This window comes from Pinus tabuliformis, chromosome 6 (genome assembly GCF_031772625.1).
Source record: "Pinus tabuliformis cultivar Carrire ecotype Pingquan chromosome 6, CPIR1, whole genome shotgun sequence".
NCBI lineage: Eukaryota > Viridiplantae > Streptophyta > Pinopsida > Pinales > Pinaceae > Pinus > Pinus tabuliformis.
In genome coordinates this window covers 337,466,508-337,488,721 of record NC_142292.1, presented here as the reverse complement: position 1 = coordinate 337,488,721, position 22,214 = coordinate 337,466,508, and the positions used below count along the sequence as shown (strand labels likewise).

General features: G+C 39.6%; 1 protein-coding gene across 8 annotated transcripts in view; it reads left to right on the top strand.

Moving 5' to 3' along the window:
- The window catches only part of EDD1 (glycine-tRNA ligase), a 508,476-nt gene that overhangs the window by 73,540 nt on the left and 412,722 nt on the right, over positions 1–22,214 (top strand). For all 8 annotated transcript variants that reach the window (XR_016256845.1, XM_089415669.1, XM_089415674.1 and 5 more), the window contains exon 12: positions 10,665–10,791. Coding sequence is in view for 7 of the 8 variants with exons in the window: in XM_089415669.1 (XP_089271795.1) it covers positions 10,665–10,791 (127 nt within the window). In the remaining variant the exon portion in view is untranslated. The remainder of the gene's footprint in view (positions 1–10,664; positions 10,792–22,214) is intronic.

Here is a 22,214-nt window from a genome sequence, read left to right as displayed (position 1 = left end):
TCACTAATAGACAATGTATAGATGCAGAAGGATACATTGCAGAGACTATATATCACAAAGTCGAGACCAGGGATAATATAAAGATGTCATATGAGATCATGACGTTATGTTATATGGGATCATAGCATTATAATGATTATCCAAGTGCCAATTATATCTATTCGAGATCATGTTCAGAACAGGTATGCGAGAGGAGTCCCGTGGATTGAGCAAGCGAGTCTTGTGGAGTAAGAGTCCTGTAGACAGAGCATAGTAGTCCTGCGAGAGAGTCTGTGAGAAATCCATTTAGATATGAGACACCCTAACCCATACGAAACATAATCTTGATGTCTCGTACCTTAACCCTTGCAAACAATTACCCAAATCTCAGAACTGAAAAAGAGCCATGCGGATTGCTTCCATGCCAACGTTCAACATTCATCGCTGTGCGTATAAGAGTTGTGCTGTCGGATTCATTATAGATTAGGGCCTGCGTGCCTCGTATCCAACTCTGTCTGCTGCTCATCCTCATATGCCTGCGGCTTCCTGCAGTTAGGGCATCAACCTTGGGCAAGTGTATCTTTTGGTTCTCTCCTTCCAAAACCCGGACGTGGAGAGGAGATCACCTCAAGAATACATGTCCAAAATGACTTCGAATCCTCACCAATTTATACTAAAAATGTAGAGGTTGAATAGACACGTCGGTTGGGCTTCTAGAGCCTACATAAGTGCTGGTCGGCTTGATAATAATTACATAAACAAAATAAATTCATATCTCCATAAATACTTATCGGAATCGGATGATCTTTGGATCAATCCTACACCTCTCGACGAGAGGGATCCAATAAATATATCAGCTGCCATAAATAAGCTGACCCACATGGAGTTTGGCCCTAGTTGCCAATTTAACACTCCCTCTCAACTAGGGGGAACTCCATTTGCTGATCCATATGTCCGACTGTACTATCTCTGCCATCAGTGCCCTGCACTGCTCTGCCCATCTTTGCTCAGCTCTGCTGGCTCTGCTCTACTCTGCTCAGCTCTGCTGGCTCTGCTTTGCTCAGCTCTGTTGGCTCTGCTAGCTCTGCTGGCTCTGCTCTGCTGAACTATGAAGAAGAAGAATTGATCGAGAATGTCTCATACCATTCTCCACTGACCCGAGGTTAGACTCAGAATGCGTACCACTGGTCCCAGACCAGTCTCAACTGACCCAAAGTCAGCGTCATAGTAGGTACCACTCCTATCACTGGTCCCAGACTAGTATCGCAGTCTCAGAGAGTGTACCACTGGTCCCAGACCAGTCTCAACCGACCCGAAGTTAGCGTCATAGTATGTACCACTCTCACTGGTCCCAGACCAGTACTGCACTGACACGAAGTCAGTCTCGGAGTATGTACCACTGGTCCCAGACCAGTCTCAGCCGACCCGAAGTCAGCGTCATAGCATGTACAACTCCTACCACTGGTCCCAGACCAGTATCTTTGGTCCCAGATCAATGGAGGACATCCTAGCGTAGGGAGTACGGTAGATACAACGATGCGTCCATCGATACTACTATGGTCCCTAACTTCATTTCCCTGCTCATTGATCAGATGAGAGGTACTTCCCATGAGTCCCAGACTGCACGGGTAGGATGCCTCGACAGGAGAACTTAATCAATCCTGTCCTCACAGGAGAACACATCAATCCTGCTACAATCACCATGGAGAACACATCAATCCAGGCTGCCATGGAGAACACACAATCCAGGCCTCACAGGAGAACACATCAATCCAGCTACAATTTCCATGGAGAACACATCAATCCAGGCCTCACAGGAGAACTAATCATCCTGCTACACAAGAGAGCGAATCATCTTGTCCCACAAGAGAGCGAATCATCTTGTTTCAGTGCGTACTACCAGGGGAGGGTGAGTCACCCTTTGGTCGTATGTTGTTCCAATAGAACTGCAAGCCCCCCAAAGCTCCTAGAGCTCAATGTATGCAACCTGCAGGACCCTTTTACAAAGGTCTCTCGACGACTCCAAGTCGTTCGGGAAAATCACAAATTTGATCTTTCCTTAGGGCTCTGTCCTGTACATCATCTCAGTGCGATGGAGCCTCCTTGATCATCGACTTACCATATCCCAGATAAGGCAGTATTTGATGTCTATCTGCTGGAGCAATTGTCAAATACGGGATTCCTCAATAATCGAATCCCATCTCTGGTTGTCACAGAGAATCACAGTGGTATTCATCATGTGTACAAACAGCTCACTGAAGAGCTTCAGCAACCAGACTGCCTCATAGAAGGCCATACTATCAGAAATGTATTCTGCCTTGGTGGTGCTCAGAGTCACCGACTTCTGCTTCCTGCTCATCCAGGATATCGAGGTAGATTCCAAAGAGAAACAACACTGAGAAGTGCTCTAGTGATCCTCCACACTGCCTGCCCACTCATCATTCGAATAATCATGTGGTTTCATATTTCCGGCAGTGTATTTCAATTCATGAGAGATTGTGCCCTGAAGATATCTTAGAAGATTCTTGGCATCAATCTAGTGAGGCTCAACCAAATATCAGCTCACCATGCTAACTGCAACACAGATGTCCGGACGGAGGTTCTCCAAGAACATCAACGCGAATGAGTTTATGAAACTCAGAGGCATTTCCCAAATCTGGTCCGACATCATTACCATATAACTTCTGAAAGTTAAGATCCTCGAGGCAGTCACAAGCTTTCATCTTATCTTCCCATATTCAGAATCCAACTCCCTCTGTCTCCTATAAATGAGAGGGTTTGCACCTGTCAGACATAGGTGCCGGTACGAGAGGTTTATCATCCACAACCTTCGAGTAATGGTTTGGATCGGTTTCACTCCTAATGAATCTCAGCTGCATTAGATAGCTATCAATCCTCTCATACTATGCCCGAGGTGTTTTTCTTCAAGCCATAGAGGGCTTTCTTCCACCTGTATACATGAGATTCCCTGATCATTATTCTCAAACTCCTCAGGTTGTTCCAAGCCTGTGGACCTGTTGCATGAGGGGAATGGTCCCCTTATAATATTTTCCTTTGGTACATTTCAGACATGTACCTTCATGCTCCTTTTTGAATTCAGGCATCCTAGTCACCATCTGACTCACAGACCTCTGGTGCTGAGTCAAAGGACATGGTCCCCAGTGGACTTCCTGCAACTTGATACAACCCTGAACTCAAAAACATCTTTGAAAGATCTATTTTCAAACACGTACCTTTCCATCGATAAGTGCCATCCTGTAACCTTTGACTTCCATTTCCGAGATGGACATCAGGTTCTTCTTGTGATCAGGTACATAAAAGAGATTCTACGGTTCCTTGCTTTCGTGGAAGAGTCGACCATTTCCTTGATGACCTGCATTACCAGTCATTCTTTTGATCATTGGAGATGTCCCAAGAATGATTGTTATCTTCATCAAGAGATGTGTCTCTGCCATTCGAACACTCCTTCGCATAACGGCCGAACTTATTTCAACAAGGCATCCGCCTTTCCTTCCACCCTTAGATCCGAACTTCCCGATGAAGTGATCTTAAGATGGACCATCATAATCTTCCGCTGCGCCATTCTGATAACATTCTCTGCTTTGACTTCACCCTAGGTGAATTATGAGGAACCCATTGATCCTTCTGTCTTGTCCCAACTGTCTTCGGTGATTGCTCTTTCACTCTTTCTTGGGCATTGTCTTCACCTCAGCTCTGATACCATGTTAATTTTTGGTATGTTCTATGCTAGAGCAATTTATTTAAATTTTCACAGTTAGCAATCACATCAGCATTACGATAAACTGCAGATAGAACATAAATATAATATGCAGAAGACAAGCCAAGACAAGAGGACACAAGATATGGCGCAAGCCAGGGACAAACCCCACAATGTGTGGGGAAACCCTTTGATCAAATCTTCTTTTATCTTCAAAGTTCAGCAGAGAAAGAGAGAGAGAGAGAGAGAGAGAGTACAATTACAACAGAAGTCAACACTTTGACTTGTCTAGATCTAAGCATAGATCATCTTCTATAACAATGAGATCAGTTGAAGACATTCTGCTTCAACTGATTCTCCAAGGTGACTCCTTCACCTATCATCGTGCTGCATCTGGTTCTCTTGCTGTACCACTCATACTGCACCATACTTCACTAATCACGTTGCTCATGTCCATGATCTTATCCATCATCATGCTGCCCTTCATGTCCATGATCATCATTCATCATCATGCTGCCCATACTAATGTGCATCATCATCATGTTGCTGCCTTGACAGATGGCATTCTATCACTGTTGTTCATTGTGATAGGGCTGCTACAGGTAAGCCATTTTATCACTGTAGATTATGCTTAGAGTGTAGTAAACACAGTCATCACTTAAATACTCTCCAACATGATCACATCAATGCTAAGACTGAGATAGCAACTATAGGATTACTATGATCTCAATTAGACCCAGACAGTGAGGATAGTAAGGGCACAAAAACACTTATGTATATGCCGAGATTAATAGCACAGACTTCATGCTAATGTTGTAACCTTATCCACAGTCCTTTCTCCTTCATCCATCCATGATCTACAAAGTATGAGATCTGAGATTCATCTAGACTGCACCTACAGGTATGCTGAGAATGGAACCTACACCAGACCTTAGTTAATGCTGCGTCCTCATCGAATTAGATCATGTACCTGAGATTTTGCCATGACTGCACCTAATGTGAATCTTCTTCTGTTTGCGGATATGAGAAGTCTGTCTCTCCTTAACAGCGTATACCTGTAACTGCTCTTCAAAACATCCAAAAGTATTTGAGTTCGTATGACTGTCTCCAAGATTCAATACTACATGAGTGATGTTACTGAAGAGCAAAGGAGATCAAATCATTGAGCCATAAATCGAACGCCATTTATAATGTGTATACTTATTATTAATCAACACATAGTAATGTGCCATGGATGTAGTGTCGGTGCGATGCCCTTAATGCAATGACCTGATGCCCAGAGATCTATGTAATCTGAGACTGTAGTTGTTACAGACGTATAAGATCAATCTGAGACTTAACTTTTGTGGAATACAGAGAGGAACCTTCCGAAAAGTCTCAGTTCCACCTTGGAACATAAGAGGGAGAGCATACAAAGCGAGATCATTAATAGACAATATATAGATGCAGAAGGATACATTGCAGAGACTATATATCACAAAGTCGAGACCAGGGATAATATAAAGATGTCATATGAGATCATGACGTTATGTTATATGAGATCATAGCATTATAATGATTATCCAAGTGCCAATTATATCTATTCGAGATCATGTTCAGATCAGGTATGCGAGAGGAGTCCCGTGGATTGAGCAAGCGAGTCTTGTGGAGTAAAAGTCCTGTAGACAGAGCATAGTAGTCCTGCGAGAGAGTCCGTGAGAAATCCATTTAGATATGAGACACCCTAACCCATACGAAACATAATCTTGATGTCTCGTACCTTAACCCTTGCAAACAATTACCCAAATCTCAGAACCGAAAAAGAGCCATGCGGATTGCTTCCATGCCAACGTTCAACATTCATCGCTGTGCGTATAAGAGTTGTGCTGTCGGATTCATTATAGATTAGGGCCTGCGTGCCTCGTATCCAACTCTGTCTGCTGCTCATCCTCATATGCCTGCGGCTTCCTGCGGTTAGGGCATCAACCTTGGGCACGTGTATCTTTTGGTTCTCTCCTTCCAAAACCCAGACGTGGAGAGGAGATCACCTCAAGAATACATGTCCAAAATGACTTCGAATCCTCACCAATTTATACTAAAAATGTAGAGGTTGAATAGACACGTCGGTTGGGCTTCTAGAGCCTACATAAGTGCTGGTCGGCTTGATAATAATTACATAAACAAAATAAATTCATATCTCCATAAATACTTATCGGAATTGGATGATCTTTGGATCAATCCTACACCTCTCGACGAGAGGGATCCAATAAAAATATCAGCTGCCATAAATAAGCTGACCCACATGGAGTTTGGCCCTAGTTGCCAATTTAACAGAAGGAGACGACAAAGGAATTGTGGGACACCTTGAAGACGTTGTACCAACGTACTTACGTCCAAAGGATGATGTTATTAGAGAATCAACTGTGGCCATACCAGATGCAGAAGGGGGAGCAGATATATCACTTTCTCGGTAGATTGAAGGAGATCCGAGACCAACTGACTTCCATAGGGGCCACGCCGGATCAGGAGTTGATGGTGAGAACCGCCCTAAACGCAGTCTCTGAGGAGTGGGAGACATTTGTCTAGAGTATTCTGGGTAGAGTGAACCTTCCAGATTGGGAAGAATTGTGGGCAACTCTTCACCAAGAAGAGATCAGACGGCTGTCCAAGACGGGAAGTAGCAGCAAAGGAGTCCGGGTCAAGAAGGAGGAGGAAGAGGATGCAACTCTGGCATTTGCGGGAAGCAGGAGAAGAGGAAGAAAAGGGACCTCTCCAAGGTTAAGTGCTTCAACTGTGAGGAACTGGGACATTATGCGAACCAGTGTCTGAGGAAAAAGAATAAGGGAGAGGTGTCTGACTCCAAGGCAACGCCAGCAAAGGCGGAAAAGGAGGTAGAGGAGGATGACGATTGTGCCATGAGTGCTCATGTACCTCTAGAGAAGAGGTGGGGAGACATCGAGCTATATTCAGAAACACTACAGGCAATGAGGGGTAGGATCCTTGTGGCACCCAAACTCTTAGATTTTACCTGGCTACGGGAGCCCCGAAGTGAGAGTAGTAGGATGGCAGATGTCGGTAGAAACAGATGCGGATGAAGCGGCAGAGAGTGCTACAATGTAGTAGTCCCGGGCAACGCAGAGAGCGCTGCAGCATGCGAGAGGCACAAAGGAGGTTGCAGCAGTGCAGGATGGCACAAAGAGGTTTGTAACGGTGCGAGAGGCAGGGAGTTGTTGTAGCAGCGCAAAGGCAGTAGAGCAAGAACGAGATAGCGACAGAGAGAGCTTTAACATCGGGAGTGTTTCTAGTGTGACAAGGATGTTAGTAGTTGGGTGGATCAGTTACTTACTTTTCAGTAACTGAGTTGTAGTTCAGTAGCAATAAGTAGTAGCACGATGCAACATGATGAGAGGGGGTTGCAGTGCAGATGCAGTGTTGGGAGAAAGGACCAGCAGCAGCATAGATGCAGAGGGAGCTATCGTACAGATGCAACAGTGGCTGTGGCAGAGCCATGGGCAGTAGTATAGGATGCAGTAGTGCAGAGGATGTTGGGCGGGGAGGCCTAACATCAGCACAGGTACCAGTGCCGTATAATTAGAGTGATGCTCAACGTGGAGTATTACTAGAGCACAGTCCTCGCTAAGAGGGAATGTTGATTTGGGGTAGCATCAGATGTGCTCTAGCCATGAAAATTGGTGGAGAGGGTAAAGCACATGAGATCTCCAAGACCCTGAAATGGTTTGGGTAGATTCTACCTGGTTAAGGAGATATTAAAATAATTAGTATTTTTAATGGAAAAATAAAATATTAATGGGTATTAATATAAAACTGGGTTATAAGGTTCTAAATGACATGGATCAAGCCAAATCTAATCTTCGCCATTGATTAGAGATGTAATCTCGGCCGTGGAAGACTCAACAGAAAAAGTAAACTAGCAGGTCACTGAAGAAGCCTAGAAGAAGGTCACTAAACCAACATTCTTTCTAGCTGAGGTCACAAGGAGAAGCCCTCAAGTCAAGCGAAGAAGGAAAATACCATCAAGCTCCATCAATCAGCCCACACGTGTGAAATTGCAGAAGTTTCAGGCAGGCCGAGAATTGCAGGACTGTGGAAGAGGGTCGAAATTTCAGAGTAGCCGAAATTAGCAGTGCTAGAAGTCAGTTTGACCAATGTTGACTTGGGTAAGAAGGAGAAGCAGTGAAAAAGGGTCTTGTGACTTGGTCTTGGAGAAGTTGATAAGTCAAGGGTCTTGGTCTTGGAATTCATCACTTGAAGTTTCTATAAGAAGAAGAATTTGTTTGGGTTTTCCTCTCAAGTTGGAGAGGTTTTGGCCTTGGCTGATCACCTACATTTTGTGTCTCTTGTCTCATGCTTATTTATGATTTGGTAGTTGTTTGATGATAGAAAACATTAACATAATCAAGAGAAAGAAAGAAGCTAATAAAAGACTAAGAAAAGTTGCATCACAAGCAGTTATCATTTAAGAGAAATCACCTCATCTCTATGCCCTATATTTCTCAACACTACAAGCAAATTCGAATTTCCCAAGTGGCCATTCGATTTCCTCTAGAGAGGCCCACGCAACCCTTTAGGAGGAGAACTCGTTGAGGTGGAGAGGACATGTGTATGTGAGAGTGGAGTGGTAGGAGACCAATCTTCACTCATCTCTTGTGGAACTCCAAGTGAAAGCCCACTAATGGGTGAGTTACCTCCTTAACTCGACTTATCCTCCTAAAAAATGCGATATGATTTTGTGAAACTCGTGGTCCCCTCAAGGAAATTCGATTTCCCTTTTTTGTCACATGTTCCTCCTTAATTCTTGGTCCACATCTCTTTATAACTTGGTTTCAATTCTTTGATGATTTTGCACCCCATTTCCACATCATTTAACATTTGTGGATATTTATTTTCTCCATTTTATTTAATTGCTGGTTTTATTTATTGCCACATTTTCCACTAAACTTAGGAAAAGTGGGTTTTGAGGGTCTAGAACTTATTTTTTACCCTTCATAGTGTGTCATAGTAGAAAGTTAAGGGTGAGAGGTGTAATTTTGAGCACACATACTCCATACAACTTCTTTAGACATCACTTATTACATTATACATTCAGATTTTATTAAGATTTCCGTCCTTCGGGAAATTTAAAAAGTTAAAAAAAATGACTCCTAGACTTAATCAAATTCCACGAAATTTTACAAGTGATCTAGTATGGTAATATACAATGACTCTAGACACTATGACTCACCCAAGGCCTTGTCTTCAAGCCATACATCGGCTTTAGGGTTATGCTTGGAGGGAAAAACTCAATTAATTATTAAGACCCTGTAAGGATATAATAATTAACCAAGTGAGAAAAACCTCTCAGAGTAAAATCACTTGATGACAAGGTCCCAAGTTACCTAGGCCTATTACATGACTCAACTTCATCATTAGCATCACTTTACATGATCCCCGTAGGGCTTGTGGAATCTGAGTATAACAAAAGAAGATGAGAAGAGGAAGTAGAGTTGGGAAACTCTAGTGATATGATGATCTCTGATGGTACATGAAGCCTCTGATACATCCTTGGGCATGAAGTCTTCAAAAATATTTGGGTACACTTCAGTGGTCAACAGGACGCAACACCCGAGAGTATCACACCTCATTGAGATGCCTCTCTCAATTTTGTGCTGCTGTATGGTGCGTCTTCTCCCTCTCCTTAGCCTTGCTTTTATAACTTTACATTGATTTAAATCCCTAACTCTAATTTCTAAAGTGATTGATGGTCGAGATTAGATTTTGCCTCATTTAAGATCAAGGGCTGAGATTAAAACGTAATCACTAAGGTAATTATTCACTTTTCTTAAGTTTACTTTAGCTCAATAAGCCAACATAATAATTACGTGCGTTCCTAAGTTATACTTAGGCTAAGTTAGATTAGCAACTTGCTCACTTGAGCGAGTGTTCTGAGGAGATCTTGGGTGACTTCTGCATGCCCAGACCCTTAGGCATGTGCAGAAGAACCTGCCCGAGCTACAAACATCAACAGCCCAAAGGGACTGGCCATGGCCAACCAAAATCGGCTTAGGATACCATAATATAGGTCCTTCACATGGGTTACAGTGATTTTGAGTTGCATTCATTGGGCATACAATGGTGTTGCCAAAAATAAAAAAGTGCATATGTACCCTTGCTGAAATGAGTGGTAACAAGGCTCATTTGGAAGGTTTTTATCCCAACCACCTAGTTCGGACAAGAGTTGGTTGGTTTGGATAAAAATTGGCATTGGTTCAATTTCATTTTAGAACTCAACCTGTTTTGGCGCAAACCAGTCTGAACCAGAATTAGTGGATTCTGATGATACTATACAAGATACATGCCATACACAACTATGTAGTTACAATATCCAAGAGAAATCACTTAGGCATAGTGTCATGAAGAAACACTAGAGCATTCATCCAGTGGCTTACATTTAATTTATTTGAGCTGGCTGCTATATGTGGGCATTTACGATAACCTACTTTTTTGCTAGAGATCATATATTTATGATTTTGTATACAAATTGTTTCTTGCTTTCTAGCTTCAGAGAGATCTCATGCTTTTGTTTATAGGTTATTATTACTTTACGGAGTTGCATTAGGCAATTCCTTTCTTTGTACTTTGTCTTTTACCACATTGCTATCACTTTTATCTTTTCTGAAGTTGGTTACTTGTGAATGCTACTGGTAAGATTTGAGTTTGCTTTCATCTAGATTCCTAGTAGTATGAGTGAAAGTTAAAGTGATGCCGATGGATTCATATTTCTTATTTTAATTTTTTGCCAGTTTCTAAGATCATTCAAAAGATACGATGAAATTTTTTCCCCTTCAACTGTATCCTTGCTTCAGATTTTCTTATTTTAATTTTTTGTCAGCTTCTAAGATGATTGGAAAATTTTCCCATTCAGGTGTATCTTTGCTTTTGTATTTGTGTTGTTTTGTTATATCTAATTGTACTATTTGTGAATTGGCAGTTTGGCACGCAAATGTGCACAACTCTTGGTTAAAACTCGAGAATCACTAGGTCATCCACTGGGGATTTGGGAAGAAGAGGAAGCCCTTTTCTACCCAGAAGAAGCTCTTGACAGAGTTGTGCAAAAGGTTCTCTCTCACTCACTCAAAACACAGGCACACAAACAAATATAGATGCACCCTCTTCCACATGTCAGAAAATAGGTTTGTTGAATGCATGCCTACACTTTAATCTATATGGAGGAGCTGGACCTGGAGTTTTCAACTTTTAGTTTTGTTTTATGTTCTCATCCTTACCAATAAATCTTAACTTAAATCCTGTGGATACTTGAAGTTCAACTCTCATTCATTATTCATTGATTACAGTATAGAGATTTATTTATGCATTTGCACACATGCAACACTCACGTGCTTGTTCTAAATCACACTATAATCTTGATGTAATCAATAAAACCTACAATTTATGCTAAGATTTCACAATATATAGAAGGTAAGTTTACTGTTCAAGCTAGCACCTGAGATCCAAAGTCCAACATCAGTGCTAGGGTCTAGCCAATGGGCAACTAGAGAGGGATGCCAATGTGAACACACAAACCCTCTTCTCCTTTATGACCGGCTCAACTTTGGTATAAGGGGTTGTTCTTAGAATAGGATTACTAAGACATAGACAACAAAGTCCTAAGGTGATATTGAGAGTTGTCTCATTAAAACATAAGTTGTAGCATAGGAAAGTAAGTTGATGGAGAATTGATAATACTACCTATCCAGATTAGGAAAATAGAGTCAAAATGGAATCAAGGGCTGAAATCAAGTGAATGGTAGTGGTGAAAAGTGTCGAGTCTTGACTTGGCAATTTGCATACAAAATCTCACCTATGGATGCTTGACTAAATTGCAGGAAATCAAGGTTTGTAAGGCCCTTACAAAGGTGCTCTACTCATGCACATGCTAGGAAAATAAAGAGCGATTTTTTCCCAGCTTTTACGATTTTTTTTGTTTTTTAGACCCTTGCGGATTTATTCCTGATGCTAACTTTTTTAAAATTGGTGTTATACATAAACTAAGCGGTTGTCTAATATTTATGGAAGCCGGCCCTTAAAATTTGGGTAAATCAATTTGTAGTATAAACCTGTACAGGACCGACCTATGTGTACAGTTTCAACCTGACCTGTGTATGCTTTAATTAAGGGGCTTGTATTCAGGACTCATGCGCTTGTCTTCGTAGGACAATTTGGAAATGTTCTTATTTGCAATTTGAAGATTGTTTTCACTTTCAGTCCACATGTCCACATTTATGAAGGAAACTTTGGGGTCCAGCCTACCCATTTGTGGAGCACTTGGTTAAGTGGAGGACTTGAATAGCAAAGACACCAATCATTTGGAAGTTTGGGGTTGAACTTTCATTTTGGAAGCCCTTGCCCATGTTGGAAGGTACTTGAAGAACATCTGAAATGATGACATGGCAGCTTGGGAGCCCATATGACCAGTTGAAAGTGGGGTATGGGTTATCTTGCTTGACAGACTTGGGAGGTTAATGTATGTCTATGTTATTTAAAGGAGCTTTCAATGGCCTTTAACGTTGGACAACCCATTTTGAAACTCCACCTTTTGTAACATGAAAAGTGCCATGTTTGAAGAGGGTTGCTTGCATGCCAACTTGGATGACATTTTGGGCATTGGTGGGACCATGCACCCATGGGCCATGATTAAGGGAGCCTAGGGGATGATGAATAACAAATTTGAATGTTAAATTTCTGAACCCAGTAATTTGGCATTTTAATTCCTAGTGGATTTATTACAGATCTATTGAATAAAGGTGGGTCTTAACAAGCTTAAACAGTGGAAGCAAATTAGACAACCAATTTGAATCAACAATTGGGCAACCAATTTGAATCAACAATTAGACAACCAATTTGAACATACTTCAATTATTTTTCTAATTGTTAATTAATTTAACAATTTATTTGCTACGACAAATACCAAATAATTGACACTGCAACCTTCACAAATAAAACTGCGGAAAATAATAGCACTGGAAACTGAGAAATATTCTAGCACACTCACAAAAAAAAAATTAACAGTTATTTTTGGACAAATGTCTTCGGTAAAATCCAACTTGGAAAAACTGGTGCAACCACTGAGGGTTTTTATTATTATGCAGCAGTGAGAAATTCTGAGTACAATCAGGATGCCAAATACTAGCTATCCTGTAGAGAAAACACTGGCAAAAATATCTTGAGGGAAATTACCCTCACTCCGAGCAATCCTGACACTCAACAACCACTAAAAAGCTAGCTGTCCAACTGGGCCTGCGCAGGCTCTGCATCAACTTGAAGCTGCCTGCCACATGTACTTCCCAAATCGACTGCTAATCAAGCTTTCCTGCTTGTTGCCGATTAGGAAAATGCTTCTCCGGCACTCTAGGACACCCTCATGTTAAGTTATGGTATGTTCTATGCTTATAACAGTTTACTTCTTTTTCTTATTATATTCCACAGATTAGCAATCACATGTACATAAAGTAAAGTGCAGATAGAACATTAAACAGTCGACAGAAAACAACCCAAGACAAGAGACACAAGATGTGGCTTCTAGCCAGGGACAAACCCCACAATGTGTGGGGAAACACTTTGATCAAATCTTCTTTTATTTTCAATAATTCAGCAGAGAGAAATAGTACAATAAATTTGATTTATATCAGCAGTAGCAAACCCTAGATCAGCAGCATAAGCGTTAGCGGCTTCATCATCAAAACTAGGGCAGAGGATATCTCACAAACCGACCGTCAGACCTGCTTGATTCCACCACCAAAAGTTGCGGCTTCCAGAGGAGGTTCAGATGAACCTGTTGTCGCGCAGATTGACACGACAACGCTCAGACCGGGGGCTGTCACTCTGATCCCCGATCCCTCCGTTTAAGCCTGTCTCCCGCGGCTAAGGGGGGTAGTCCCTGTGAGATGATGAGACCAACTGTCGACCAGTTGGTTGGGAGACACGAGATACGATATAAAAAGCACTTGATGGATTTGATTAATTTAGCAGACCAGTGCCTTAAGAGATTGTGGTTAAAACGATTACTTGTTAAATGATATAGAAATATGGACCATGAACAGCAATCATCTATCATCAGCTAAATCACAATGCTCTTAGAATGACCAAAACGATATCCAGCAATTGAGAATTTCAAAAAAAAAAAAAAAATGAATGCTTTAAACCACCACGAATCATAAACCATTAACCAGATATCAATTTCGCATCTCGACTTGAAAATTTAGATCTCAGCATGAAAGATATGACAATTCCCGAAAATAACTGGATCTAAAAAAAACTTCCACAATATTTTTATATTTTTTCAATTTTTTTTTTTTCAATGAAAATTCTAAAATCTAAACTATAAAAAATTAAACTAAACCAAAATTAAAATAAACAAATCCTTTTTTATTTTTTAATTTTCAAATAAAAATCTATAGAGAAAAAGAAAATGATTAACTATAAAGATTAAAATCTAAAAAATTTAAAATCTAACGAAATATAACTAAGGCTAACACATTAAAAATTTAATTAAAACAAATCTAAACAAAACAAAAATTAAATCAAAATCTAATTAAAACTAAGTCTAAACAAATCTTTTTTTTTATTTTTTATATTTAACAAAAACCAAAAGAAAAATCCATATTAAAATTCATAAATCTAAAACTTAAAAATGTAAAACTAAATCTAAACCATTTTTACAAATAAATCTTTTTATTTTTATTATTTTTTTAATTTTCATATGATAAAAACCTATAAAAAAAAGGAAAAACGATTTATTACAAACATTAAAATCTACAAATTAAAATCTAACAAAAGATGAATCTAAACGCTAATAAAAAAAACAAAACTATACAAACCTACGCTATCTACGCTAACCTACGAAATTATGAAAAAATCGAAGAACCAAAAATAAAAAACGTTGAAACTTATGACGTCTCAGCCACCGGAGGAAGAAGCGTAACCCTGGACCACGAAACTTATTACCTGCTACCGCGCGTGCACGAGGATTGGAGCATGACCTGCGTGAGAACGAGTTAGCGATGGAGATTTGGAGCGGAATGGTTCACGCCAGAAACTGTTTACGCACAGGTGATGGCGGCAGTCTGGTATTGCTTGATAAATTTGTACGTTTGCAGGAGTGAAACACTGGATATATGCAGACAGCGTGCGAGAGTGAGACTTCTGAAGCACGCACAGCTACTAAAAACCCTTTATCATTTGGAAATGGTGGACGGTGTCGACTGGCGTTTGCTTATGCCAATGTTTTGACTGTCGGCGGCCTATCTGACAATACTCAGAATGCTGATACGCAGTGAGATACAGTCATGGCGGTTTTGAATCGACGTTTTTTCTTTTGCAGATACTGAATAGAATGCCTGGGCCGACAGTTTTCGATGGAGGTGAAAGGCGTTCCGCAGATGTCAATAGATATCTTTCCCTTGCGCTTGATGCAAATCACCTCACCAGAAACTCGTAAATTACTGACGGCGATTTGGAAAAAATCGATTTAAGCTGAGCATGATTTACCCTGAAACCGTGGCTTGTCTGCGTGAATGAGAGCACATTTTTAATGCGTGTTTTCACCCACGCTATTTCAGAACTTCTCCTTTCTCTTACTGCAAGCTGGCTCAGTGCTGGGTATTTTTCCTGTGGCTTGGATTTGCTGGCTGAGCAGCTGCAAAACAAATAAAAAAGGAAAAAGAATAAAACCCTAATCTTAAATCTGCATAAAGCAAAAATTTGAAACCCTAGATCAGAAAAATTTGAAACCCTAAAACAGCTGATTAATGTACAAATTTTTGGCCCCTTAACAGCCAGATTCAGCAATGAGCACAGGAATATTTTAAAGAAATAAAGATTTCAGATTTTCACTGTGAAGAACTTCAGAAAATCTCTCATGCAACTTAGAAAAATAAAACGAATGATAGACCCAGGATCAAATCCAACTGGGCTCAACAAAAAAAAATGCTTGCGGGAGTTGGCTGGTTCAGCCGAGAACTTCCTCGAACGCCCACAAAATTCCTTCAGAAAATGTTTTCTGCACAGCTCAAAACAACCGTCAATAAAGAGGGCAAAAATGCTGCTAGATCTCAAACAGTAATGGAGATACCTGCCATTACTTCAGAAACCCTAACAGCACTCAAACCCTAGCAAGTGGGCAAGATACCTGTGCCCACAATACTCTACAAGAAAAGCTATTATTAATGGCTGAAAAGAAAATATGCAGAAAATTAAACAATCTCACAGCATTTCAAGAGAGTAACACCAGCAAGATATGGACCCCAAAGTCTTCTTTTATTAACCAGAAACATATTTACAAGAGAGCTTCTTCAGTAACAAACTCACAGATCCGATATGATCTGAAAATGACCCCTAGCACCCTACTTAAAGGAAATGACTCCAACGGCTAGTTCGAGTGATCCATGTAGAAATGATCTCGACCGTTGATGAGGATCAAGACATCTCTTGATCTCATCCGTCGATTTATTCACTTAAAATATTATTATTTTATTAGTTAGGGTTTTTGCTTTATTTTGTTTTTTATAATTTTGTTTTTTATAATTTTTTTATTTATTTCATTTTTTAATTTTTATTTATTTTATTATTTTTATTCATTTTTTAATTTCTTAATTCATTTTAAAATGGATCATCGAACTAAGCCTTCGGAAACATCACCTAGGACCTAGGACTTAGGACTCATGAGGGGATTTAAAACATTTTTCGACCCTCAGGACACATTACATCATGACTTTTACAATTTACATCTTAAGGGAGAAAACCCCTTTAACATAGACCCTCACAAATCACCCAGTTCTGCGACACAACTATAATCTAGCAGATCAACACACTAGGATTCTCCTAAAATTCCAATGACAAAATCCATCCCGGCTTTGGGGTCAGGTTTGAAGGAAAACTCTGCTGATCCATGGATCGGTGAGACGAAAAACCTTCCGGGACGTAGATTACCACTAGAAAGTTAGGTCCACCTAGGCAAATCACATACACGACTCATATTTGCTAAGATTATGTACAATTAATACATGCAGACTGGGTTTACAATTAGATTGATCAAGCTGCTGACAACTGCTGGATGGCATGGACACGCTGATCAGGTGCTGCCCCCTTTTGCCAAGAAAAGGGTGGGTACTGCATGGGTAGTTGACCAGTAGAGGTCAACAGAACCTACAACACAGTGCAGATGAGGAGATCTTCTAGTTCACGTAGAGCATCCAAGTGTCAAGCATTGCGATTTTTGATATTTACATTGGTCCTCAATCATCAATGTCAAGATAATATAATTAGGCTAAAGGTTATATTAATAAGAATTAGATTAGTATAATTGATAAAGGCAAAATGTTAATAAATAAATTGGAGCATTATCATTGGAATTAGAATTCACTCGTGGAAAAAATAAAATGAAGTCGAAAGTTAGTGGCGAGCTGAAGTTTTATAAGGTCAATCAAAGTTAATTTCCTTTTCAAGGAAAGATATTAACAACTAATTCCAAAAGAGAAATCATCATGGGAAATAAGAAGTTTTCGCCTATGATATCCCTCATTACCCATCCTTTGAGGACAAAACAATTTTAAGTGAAGGCATTGTTATGAACATAGTAATAATAAAATAATAAATAATGATAATTAGTTAATAAAATGATGTGTCTTATCAGAAAGACATTTCCATCAGTGAAAAGGCACCCCACCCAAGTATTTATAATAGGGGCCCTCATTGTAATAATCCTCTTTCTTATTCATTCTATCAATTATTTATATATGAATAAATTTATACAATTACAATATATCGTCTACACGCATACAAATAGGAACTGTTTGTTACATACTCTCAATCACTAAGATTTCGTTTCAAGTCTTGTGCTCACTTACTATGTTGAGTCTTCTCTGTTAGGATATTCCAACACATAGGAAATAGTTAAGTATAACTTGGTCTAGCATGGAGTTAGGTAAAGTGTGTTTCTTTACTATGTACATTTGGAACTTACAATCTGACTGTCACAATATCTTCTAGACATGAAGTGATCCGACGGTTCATTCTCTCCTCGGTATTACCGACACTTGATCCGTGGCTTAACACCTGATTGGTCCATGATCTCTATTTAAAGAGCATGGAGGGTCATTTGTAGGGTGACCGTTCATGAGAGAAGCTTATGTAAATTTTCATTCTTTTATTAATAAATTGTCTAAAGTGGCCGCGTTGGCTCAGGCCGTGGACTGTTTCCCTCTTTGAGGGTTTTAACCACGTTAAGAATACTGGTGTATTGATCTGTGATCTGCTTGTGAGCAGTGTCCTCTGGTGTTCTATGTGAGGAACTTACCCTGTAAATTCCTACATGGTATCAGAGCTATTTGAGGGCCGCATCCATTGGTGATTCAAATATGAAGCCGGTACAACTGCATCCGATTGTCATGTCCTAGATCTACTGTTTCGGACCGCTTTTGGGTCGAGAGGGCTGCTCTTCTGTGTCAGGAGCATCTGTTCCAGTGAGGAACTCTTTTCGTTTCACGTGAAAATGTTTCCAGTAGCCCTAGGTACGTCATTTTTAAGATCTGGAGGTATACAGTGTTTATTTGCAGTTTTAGTTATTCAACTTTCTATTTATTTCGGTTTATTTAGCTCTCTGTTTTCTTTATTACCGGATCTATACCTTTCATTTCTGCGTATGCTCTTTGCCTTGTGACTCTGTGCAATCTGGGCAAATCAGAAACAGAAAGGAAGGATTTTTCTCATGCGTATGCTCTTTTCCACCGCGCCTTAGTGTGATCTCGGAAAATCAGAAACATTGAGGAAAATATTTAGTTTTCGGCGAAAGCAAACTTCAAGCCGTAAGGTTTGGTTTTCTTTTGCATGTCCGTGTTGGGTTGTGTGGTTTTTTATTTTGCAGGCAAAAAGAGTTTTTTCAAGTAAGTAGGCACCCCAAAGCTTCAGTGACTAAAAAAAATCCTTCCTCTTTTCCAAAAATTACTAACCTTTTAAAGTAGCTCACTTGGTCCAAAGTTACTTTATGAGAATAGAGGTCTTGGGTTCAAGTCTTTCTTTGTGTTGAGTTACTTTTTGAAAAAGCACATGTAACTTATGTTTTAAGGTTACTTTATGTAAAAGTGTTCTCACCCATTATAAAAAGTGAATCACTTATAATTTTAAAGTCTCTTTATCTTTTATTAAGTTACAATTTAGTGAGTAGCTCATAAAGTACCATTGTAAAAGTGACTTTCACTTATTTATAAAAGTGTCACACAGAATCTTTTTAAAGTGAGCTAATTAGATTAAGTTTGGAAAGGGGGGGGATTTTTCTAAATATAACATTATCATTCACTTCCACACATTCACGCATTTCGTCGGCATCTTCAACAACTTTTCTTCAAAAAGCCATAACTTCTTCATTTGAAAGCCGTTTTCAGAGCCGTTTTTTCTGAATCGACCTAATTTTTCGAGATCTTTTCATTGGAACACTTAGTTTCAGCATCTACAACTTTAGTTTCTGTTTAAATGGAAAGTCCATGCCAAGTTATTCTTGACAGCACCAACTACTTCCATTGGTGGTCCTGCATTGTGGATTTGCTTAGAAGTAAAGGTCTTTACAGAATAGCCTCGGGCCAAGAAACTAAAGTTAAAGATGAAGATAAGGTAGCCAAATGGAAAAATAGGCAAGATCAAGCACATGGGTTGATAGGGATGTCTATTTCTCCAGACCTTAGATTCCATATCGCAGAACTTGATACCCCTATGAAGCAATGGAACAACTCATTAAAGTTTTTGGAATTAAAAATGAAATTAGAGCCCATCAACTCGAAAATGAGTTGCTTATGTTGGACTCCAATAATTTTTTTCCATTGAAGATTTTTTGTCCAAGTTCAAGACCCTTAAACTTCTCTTGGAAGGTGTTAAGGTTAAGAAAGAAGATGGTAGCCTTATCTATTCAATTCTTACTAAGTTGGGACCAGCCTACTTTGTGTTTGTTTTCACCTTCCATTCTACTAGAGAAGCCTTTATTTCTCAAGGACAAGACTACAAGTCCCCCCTCTTTTGATGCCTTTTGTGATTCTTTAATAAGAGAACAAGAAAAACTCTTACATCTTGGTCTTCTTAATCTTGAAAACTCTTCTAAGAAAGCCTTAGTTGCCCAACAACAACTAAATTCAAAGAATCCTAAGAAGCAGTATCCTAAAAAGAATGGTCCTAAACCAAACAAGGGTCTTAAGCAATTTTATTCTCAAAATGAAAAATCAATTCAACAAAATGATAAGGCAAATAAAAGCAAAGGGAAGAAGACTGATAGACATTACAACTTTTGTAATTGAGATGGCCATTTTGAATCCAAATGCTTTAAGAATATGGAAGCCTTGGAAGCAGCAATGAAGAAGCATAACATCCATTTGGAGCACTCTTCAACTTCAGCTTCATCTTCAGGAAGAACACTTTCTGCATGTGGTTATCAAGCATCTCGGTCTGGTTATGCACTAAATGTATCTTCTTCTTCTCATTCTCATGAGTGGCTCATTGATTCTGGAGCTTCTTATCACATTACCAATAACAAAGCCATGTTTTCTTCTTTAAACGATTGTAACACCAAAAATATATATGTTGGTGATGATAGATCTCTTAGTGTTTTAGGGAGTGGAACTATTCACCTAGACAATGGTCAATTTAATGATGTACTATGCGTTCCAACCTTATCCTGCAACCTTCTATCTGTATATCAGAGAACTCATTCAGGTGAAGGTAAAATCATTTAATTTTCACCTCATGATGTTGTAATTAAGGACCTAAGAGATCCTAGACAGATTTTAGCTACTGGAATTGCTGATGATTCTACAAGGTTGTATAAGTTTAACAACTTTGGGTCATCAACACTTCCCTCGATATTTGTTGCTCATAATGATGAAGTGAGCAAACTTTGGCATGAGTGATTTGGTCACTTAAACTATCGCTCCCTTCAAAATATATGTAAAGAAAATATGGTGACAGTTCTTCCTATGGTATCTTGCAGGGATGGTGTTTGTTCCGGATGTGTACTCGGAAAACATCATCGGGATAGTTTTGAAAAACGTGCCTCTTGGCACGCCTCAGCGCCTTTACAGCGTGTGCATAGTGATTTATGTGGTCCACTTCCAGTTGTTTCATTCTTTGGCTACAAGTATTTCTTAACTTTCATTGATGATTTTCCAGACGCACTTGGGTATACTTCTTAAAACTCAGGAGTGAAGTATTTAACATGTTCTTGGCCTTTAAGGCCTTTGTTGAAAAACAATTTGGACATCAAATTCTTAAGCTAAGATTTGATAATGGCGGAGAATATGTTAACAACAAATTCATCAACTTTTGCACTGAGCATGGAATTCAAATGCAATATACTGTTCCATATACTCTACAACAAAATGGTGTAGCTGAAAGGAAGAATCACACCTTAAAGAAAATTGCTAATTGTATGCTTCAATGTAGAGAACTTATTCTTAATTTTTGGGTAGCAACAATTAACTGTGCAAATTACATAGTAAATCGCACTCCTACTAAGGTTTTAAAGAATATCACTCCAGAAGAAGCATGGAGCTCAATTAAACCAAATGTAAGTCACTTTTGTGTTTTTAGAAGTGAAGCATGGGCCCATATTCCAGATGAGAAACATAAAGCTTTAGAACCTAAGAGTGAAAAATGTATTTTTGTTGGATATTCTGAAGATGTCAAAGGATATAGACTTCTTTCACCTAAATCCAAAAATGTTATCATTAGAAGAGATGTAAAGTTTGCTGAAAATATATCGGCCTACGAGCCTAGTTCGGTGGATGTGCCACCTCTCTCTATCCCTTCTACTTCTGAAAATATTTCTTCTTCAGATGATGACAGCGAGGATGACAATCCTCCCCCACCTTCTCAGGATCCTCCTTCAGCTCCTCAGCTTCCAAAATGGGTCTGTGCTACTCGGGATGCAGCAGGTGCTCTTGCAGGTGATCCTACAGATCAACGATGTACACGTTCTCAGTTCGATAGAGCCTCTTCTTTACTGGCTCAAGCTTCAGCGAATTGTGATCCTGACACCTTTGCAAAAGTTTCAGGCCATCCAGATTGGGACGCAGCTATGAATGAAGAATATTGTTCATTATTGGCAAATGATACATGGGATCTTGTTCATCTTCCAAAGGGATGAAGACTTGTTAGATGCAAATGGGTTTACAGAATCAAGTTTGGACCAGATGGAAAAGTTGATAAACATAAAGCTCGTCTTGTTGCTAAGGGTTTTCCACAAGTTGAAGGCATTGACTATACTGAAACCTTCTCCCCTGTTGCCAAAATGAACTCTATCCGCCTTGTTCTTTCCCTTGCTGCCTCTTTCAAATGGGAAGTCCATCAGATGGATGTTAAATCTGCCTTCTTGCATGGGGACTTGCATGAAGAAATCTATATGGAACAACCTCCTGGATTTATACAAACAGACTCCAGCCTTGTATGTCGGCTTAAGAAATCCCTTTATGGTCTCAAGCAAGCCCCTCAAGCTTGGTATGCCAAA